The 7,932-nt window shown below is 32.5% G+C and overlaps 1 protein-coding gene across 1 annotated transcript; it reads right to left on the reverse strand.

The window, feature by feature from the left end:
• Positions 1-2,713: 2,713 nt before the first annotated feature.
• Positions 2,714-7,008, reverse strand: LOC131622080 (glutamate decarboxylase 1-like). Its single transcript, XM_058893125.1, has 7 exons — positions 6,783-7,008; positions 6,446-6,650; positions 4,613-4,813; positions 4,256-4,470; positions 3,861-4,114; positions 3,587-3,639; positions 2,714-3,449 (listed from the first exon to the last, which is right to left on the reverse strand). The coding sequence occupies exons 1-7, from the start codon at positions 6,866-6,868 to the stop codon at positions 2,934-2,936; spliced, it is 1,530 nt and encodes a 509-aa protein (XP_058749108.1). The 5' UTR covers positions 6,869-7,008; the 3' UTR covers positions 2,714-2,933.
• Between the last annotated feature and the right edge of the window lie 924 nt (positions 7,009-7,932).

The raw sequence follows: 7,932 nt of genomic DNA on the forward strand, positions 1-7,932 counted from the left end.
TTACACCAACCGACTTCTTTCCTTCTGGTAGAACAACCAACTCCTAAGTACTGTTTTTCTTAATCAATTCCAGCTCCTCCTTCATAGCATAAAATCCACTTTGGATCACTCAAGGCCTCTTCCGTGTTAACGGGCTCGGATTCGGTCTTAAGTGCAAAATGGACGAAATCACCATCATCATTGATTTCGTTGTCATGTAATATCTCCCAATCTTGGAGTATTTGAGAAAAAACTCTTTTCCTAGTTGGTCGTCTCACATTTTCATCAGATATGGCTTTGACGCGTGGTTGTTCCACAGTTTCAAATTCTCCAAAATCCAAAAAATCGTGAGTGACCAGTTAATGCTTTCTTGTAACCGGTTAACGCTTGCATGTAACCAGTTAACGTCTGTGTGTAACCGGTTATAGACTACTCCACTTGCTTCAATTCATCGATTACAACGTCCCGGCTGATTATGATTCTCATGGTTTCAACATCAAACAACTTGAAACCTCTAGTAGGGTGATACCCCACAAGTATCATCATCTTCTCTTTGTCATCCAACTTCTTTCTAAGTTGACCCGGAACATGTCGAGACGCCACAAAAACGAAAACTCTCATATGGTTTAGATTCAGTTTGATTACAGACCATTCCTCTTCTGGTGTTATCTTCTCAAGCTTCTTTGTAGGACACATATTCAAGGAATAGGCAGTCGTGGATATCGCTTCTCCCGACAACTCTTTCGGAAAGTTCTTCCCTTTTAACATACTTCTCACCATGTTCATAATCGATTGATTCTTCTTTTTGGCAACACCATTTTGATGCGGTGTATAGGGTTGTATTGCCTCATGCACTATCCTCTCTTCATCACAATACTTCCCAAAGTCATTTGAAACATACTTGCCTCCATCATTTGTTTTGAGAACTTTGAGCTTGTGACCACTTTGTCGCTCCACCAGGGACTTAAACTTCTTAAACACTTCAAATAGCTCATTACTTCTCTTGATTAGGTATTGTCCATAGATTTCTACTATAATTGTTGATAAAAGTGACAGAGTACCTATTGTCACCACACGAATCAACTTGCATTTGTCCACACACATCAGAATACACCACCTCAAGGTGATGCTTGGTTCTATGACATGCATCCTTGCTGAATTTACTCTTGTGTTGCTTCCCTGGAACACACTCTTCATAAATCTCAATTTGTATGTTGATGGATGGCAACCTGGTTACCATTCCGTTCATTTGCAACGCATTGATATCTCTAAAATTGAGATGATGCCCAAGACATAAGTGCCATAAAAACTCATCTCAACTTGCCGCTGTAGCAAGATACCTATGCTCCATCACCTTCAACTCAATATTGAAAGTTCTATTGGCAGCCATAGGATCTTAAAGGACAGAAACCTCATTTGCATCCATAACGCGTAAAGTATTGTCTTCCATGCGAATCATGTAACCACTCTAAAGCAATTGGCCAATACTTAGAAGGTTATATTTGATTCCGGGAATGTACAATATGTTTTTTGATCAAGGAATGACCACCATCCTTTCTCATGATCAAAACATCACTGATTTCGTCGGCTACTAAAGTGGTGTCATCCGCGAGTTTCACTTTATTTTTCGTGGCTTGATTGAATTTGACAAACCATTCCTTCTTACCCGTCATATGCGTAGAACAGCCAAAACCCAAGTACCACTTTTCGCTGCATTGGACTCCTTCTCTCACAATCACCATTATGTTTTCTTTCGCAAACGTTTCTTCAATGTTCTAGAAAGTGCTGATGTAGCTTCCCCGTAGCCTACTGTTGCTGCATTCTCCTTGCGTGATCAAAACCAAAAGCGTATTCTCATCATCCACCTCTTTTATAGCAACCTTAGCTTCATCTCCTTGATATCTCCTTTATTTCATACTACGTTCTCTTGCGAAATGACCAAATTTTTGACAATTAAAGCATTGTGGCTTACTCTTATCAAACTTCTTGTCTCACACACATATATATAGAGAGAGGGTGAGAATGAAAACTTTCATTAACTTTCACTTATAATGCTTCCAAAGCATTTATACAAGTGTTGTACAATAATTAGGAACTAAAACAACTCATTAAACAACAAGAAAAAACAAAAACTCGGGCGGGTAACTGGTTAACACAACTGATTAACCGGTTACACAGACTAAAACAGAAAATAACAAGTGTCTGGTGTAACCGGTTAACACAGTTTAAAAACAACTTTTTCTTACATCCAGAAGTGTTTTTCTTCAACTGTAATCGATTACACCCCGTATTAACCGGTTACGACACTTGAATTACTAGCATTTCATCCAACACTAAAAAGTGTCCAAGATTCAAAGATTCATTTATAAATTAAATCAAGCTTTTTTTGACAATGCAACTTTTAGCTTTAATTTTGGGCATGCTGCCTCATCTCTCTCTCTGTTTGAATGTTCCTCATTGCAATTTCTCAATAGAAGACACAACCTGTTTCTTCTTTATGTGGATGTTGGCTCATGTGCAATAAGTACAAGGTGGTATTCATTTCCCTTCTTTGTGTAAATCATACCATCGTTTGAATATGCACTAAACACTTAGTTTTGCTTATGCATCACACAGTAGTATTTTGGGTTTATTCCAAGCAGGTGAAGCATGTTAAATCTAATACTAGTTTATATGTTGGTTTTGTAGACAGAGAAGATATGAGAGCATAGTTTGAACAAAATTCACAAAAAGATAAATAATCCATTCTGCATAAATAAACAAAACCATACTTATTATAAAGTATAAATATGAAAACATAATTCAGTTTTTCTTGTAATCACTCAACAAGAGAAACATAAAAATGGCTTAACTCAGTAACAATGTATTTAATCACTTCTGAAACAAAACAAAAAAAATCAGTTATTGAGGCAAATATAGAGACAAACACGCCCTTGTTCCATTCCAAACCATCTCTAGCAAACACCATTCATCTTATCATTCAACTTCGTCCTCTCCAACACAAACTTCTTCCAAACCGCAGTTATCTCTCTTTGAGTCTCCAAATCACTCTTTTTCGCAGTCACAACTTCACCATTACTCTTCACAACTTCTTCAAGAACCGTAACATTGCTACTGCTACTTATCATCCTTATCCTCGCTGCAAGTACATCGAGCTCGTGCAACACTTTCTCGATATCGGCCACAAGGCGCTCTGCTAAAGTCCTCGAGAAATCCTCCCTTATGACAACACGTAGAACGGTTATGTGTTGAGCGTCTGGAGGCATGCTGTACGCCGGAACAATCCAGCCAAAGCGCCTCAACAAGTCGGAGATTTGGAATTCGTTGAAGTGTGTGTGGTCCTTCAATGTGAAGGCCACGAGAGGAACACCGTCGTCTTTCGACACGATGTTGAAGCGCCCCATTTTCTCGAGTCCTTCTCTTAGTACTATCATGTTGTCTCTACAATTTTCCATCACACCTTTATACCCCTGCAACAAGTTAATGCAAAGAACTAGTACATCACATATCACATGGTTTTGAAGTGTTTCACAAGAAAAATATGAATCTTTCAAACACTTATGTTAATGTTAAATATATAAAGGATATTTTTGGTATGTTTTAATACCTCAAAACCAAGGCGAATCATTTGATAGTATTGAGCAATAACTTGGCTAGAACCTGCATTTCATAGTTTTGTTAAGTACTCAGATTCACCGCACTCAAGAAATCTCTAATGGTCTGATCAAGATCAGACAACTCACATTTCAATTTGATATACAAATTCAAATATGAGTCGTCTGATCTTGATCTAATAATCATTTGCATCACGCGAAATGTTACAAATGCTAAATCGTGGATTCAAAACCTATTATTGCGTGATCCAATTATGTGTTACATACCTTTAGAGAAGTTGAGGGTAAATGTAGGTTGATCAGCTCCAAGATAGTTGATGTGAAAGATAAGTTCCTCAGGCAAATCATCCTTGCTTCTCCAAATAGCCCAACCAATTCCAGCATAAACAAGACCATATTTGTGACCACTAACATTGATGCTCTTCACTAGCGGTAAACGAAAATCCCACTCAAGCTCTGGATAAATAAATGGAGCAATGAATCCACCACTAGCTGCATCCACATGAATAGGAGTGTCCCATCTACAAAAGAATTTCACATATCATTTCCTCAAGTTTAACATCAGTTAAAGCGTTCAGATACATTAATTATTCAATGAATCTAAAAGGTAAATTGTCTCTTATAATAAAGATCAGAGATAATATTATAATCGTTTAACTTACCCAGTTTCCTTATTCTTTTCAACAAGGAGATCGTTTAAGAGTTTAACATCTTCAAACTCGCCATTCAGCGTTGAACCAAGAATAGCAGCAACACAAATGGTGTTCTCATCAACCAACTCCACAGCCTTTTTAGGGTCCATTACATAGTATCCTTCACTTAGTTTCACCTCTTTCAACTCCACCTCAAAGTACCTAGCGAATTTCTCCCAACAAACCTTCAAATGAAAATAATCGAAGCAAATTAAAGAATAGAATAACCGAAACAATGTAAAAACGAGAATATAATTTTGAATATGTAATCTACTTTTATTTTCATATACGGACAACAAACTGCGCTGCTATCCCTGATATGTGTACCTGGACATTTGCTCCGGTGACAATGTTGGGTTTGTCAATAGGCTTTCCCTCAAGTTTTCTTTTGTTCTGCCATTTTCTTTTGAAGGCTAATCCTGCTAACATTATAGCCTCTGATGAACCAACGGTTCCAACACCAACTGCAGTCTCAGTTTCTTCAAGGGGTGCATTGAAAAGATGAGCTATCATGTTAACACATCGATTCTGCATGTAAATGTAAGAAACAATTACTATTGTTGTTTGAGAGAATAATTTTAATTTTGTAGATACTGAAGTTTATTTTGGAATTTTAAAGCTTATGATTATTAAATAAAATTCATCTTAAAGTCATCGATAAGTATGAAGATTAATCACTAACTCATTTAAAAATGAATGACATATTTATAAAATAATTATTACTAAATAATTAACTCATTTTAACGTTTTAGATTTTAATGCAACATTTAAAGCATTTTTTTAATTTGAATTTTCTAATTAATACTACTTTATCATTTTCTTTGAACATTGATATTTATTAACGAATGTTTTGGGACACTGTTAAGAGTTTAAAAATAGATGTTTTATTTATTAAATACTTGTCTTTAATGTTTTGAAAATAGAAATAATTGATTTTTCAAAAAAATAAAAGTTATTTTTTTGTATTCAATAAGTTAAAATAATTGATTTATTTAAAGAGTATTCTATATATTTGGAATTCTTCTAAGTTTTTTTTAAAAAAAAACTGGTCTGAAATTATAAATTATTTTACAATTATAATAAAACATTAATATTTATTTTTCACCAAATCTCTTATTATTTATTACAAATTATCTTTTTTAAAAAACTAATTTTAGTAATAAAAAATTCTGCATTTAAAATCTTTAAAATGTATGCTGAAATACAACTTAGTATGACCTTAAATTAATTTTTAGAATATTTTAAATTTTTTATTTAATAACAACTATTCCCTTCATTCTTTTTCAATTGATGAATTTGAAGAAAGAAAAGTGTCACTTTTAATTGTTATTTTTAATATTCAATATACTATTAATTATTATTTTATAAATATTACTTTTAATTATTTATGGTTTAAAGAAAATAATAAAATAACAATTGTAAATTATTAAGAGGATAGTAATAAATTCACTGTTGTGTAAAAGTCAAACAAAACAACTAATAATTTAATTAAAAAATACTCATGTAGGGTTCCTCATCTATAATAATGGAGGGAATCCCTAGTTAAAAAAAACATCAACAGAAGAAAAAAAAAAAAAAAAGGCAACCGATCCAAAAATTGTCGATAAAAGGAAAGAAGGTGACACTAAAACAATTGTTTAATCAAACAACCATGCTGCATTTGTCAACAATAAAAAATAATCAATCATAGCACAACTTGCGAATTTTTTATTAAGAGAATAAATAATTTATTCTCCTTTATTAACGCCTTTAGAATAAATATTTTACATTCCATGATTTGTGCTCTAAAATTATTAGAATAAATTAAAAGTCATACTGCATTTTTTAGGAAGAAATGTCTACAAAGTAAAAATATTTTTTTTAATCAAAAATTTTAAATAGGCCATTTTTAATATTTGATTGACTAACTTGCAGCTATAATCAGGGTTTTAAAAAACATTTTGCAATTGAAAATACAAAATGGTTTAAGTGAATGTCAAACACCTTTTTATATTAAAAAATAAGTTATGATTAATTCATCATGTGACGATCGCAATCAATATCGCGATATTTTGCTTCGATGGAATCAGTAAAACCCCATCTTTTAAAACTTGACCCTAACATTTTTCATAAATTAATTAAAGATCAGAATAAAAAAGTAAAGAATATAGTAGTATATACCTGTAATTCAGTGGTGACGGGGTATTCATCCATGTCAACGTAGTTCTTGTTGATGGAAGCCATGATGAGTTTATCACACTCTGGCTCCATCCATGTTGTCACAAACGATGCCAGATTCAATCTAGGATTTCCATCCAGCATCAGTTCATCGTTTATGATCTGATATGCCGCATCCTTCGGTATCGATTCCTCCGGCATCCTGAATCTATAATAAAATTCAACCAATATGCGTCAAAAAATATCAACAATAAATCATATGATCTATTAACCAGAGACACAGACATGTAACAGACACCAGACACGTAACAGACACCAAGACACATATCGTTGTTGATACCTGGGAAGTGAAGTTCTGACATAGCGAGAAGCAAAGGTAGAGTGGACGGAGACATCGGACTCGGAGGCTGTTTTTGAGAGAACCATGGTGGTGAGACAGAAAAGGCTGTTTGTTTATTTGTGTTGGGAGGTTTGATGAATTGAAACAGGGGACTTATGCATGTATATAAATACACAGATTAGTGCGCTACAGGTTTTGCCTCATTAACTCTAATAGGTAAAAGGGCCAATCAAATACTCTATTCAACAGAAGAAAAAAAGAACCAATTGGATACTAGTAGTCTATATAAAGTCAAGGATTTATTAACACGGAATACTTTTTCTACTCTTACTTTTTGATTATTCTAAATATTTAAGACCTTTAAAGGAAATTATAAAAAAAGTTATTTATAAAAAAAATTATAAATCAAATGGCGAATTAATAAATTTGTTGACTATTTTTATATGGGTTTTGCTGACCAGTGTCCTTAGGATAATGATTAAGCATTCTAAAAAAAAAATATTTTACAAAAAATTTAATATTTCAATTTTAAGACATTAAATACGCACATTACCGAGTTAAAATTTTACTATTTTAAAGTCTTAACCATTGCCCTGGACACAGGTTAGCATTTTTTTTTTATATTTTTATTGTAAAAAAATTATTAATGATTTTGAAATTTAAAGATGGTAAAGATAAATTAAAAAAAATAGAAAAATCATATATTTTAAGAGAATAATTTTTAAAAAGATATAAGTAGAAATCATGAAATTCAATATTACTTAATATTATTTTTAAAAAGTTAATCTAATTTTAATTGAAGTAAAAAAAGTTTAGTGCTTTGAGATTACAACCAACTTTTTAATTTGAATGTTTTTTTTTTTTGAAAAGTTAAAATAATGATAAATATTGTTAGTATATGTGAAACTCAATAAGGATAGATGGTTTGTATCATTCTTTTACCTATGAATGCTATTATTTGTACAATTAAGTGATAAAATAAACTCTGGAATGTTCTAAAAATATTAGTTTTTAGTAAATCCAAAGAAGTTTTCGATAAAAAACTGTTTTCTTATAAGATAATGTTAACAAGTGTCATTAATATAATTAATATAAATATGTTCTAGTCACAATTAGAATTATGTATGAATTGCGGTGATGTTCTGATGTG

The sequence above is a fragment of the Vicia villosa genome, unplaced genomic scaffold (assembly GCF_029867415.1).
Source record: "Vicia villosa cultivar HV-30 ecotype Madison, WI unplaced genomic scaffold, Vvil1.0 ctg.000024F_1_1, whole genome shotgun sequence".
NCBI lineage: Eukaryota > Viridiplantae > Streptophyta > Magnoliopsida > Fabales > Fabaceae > Vicia > Vicia villosa.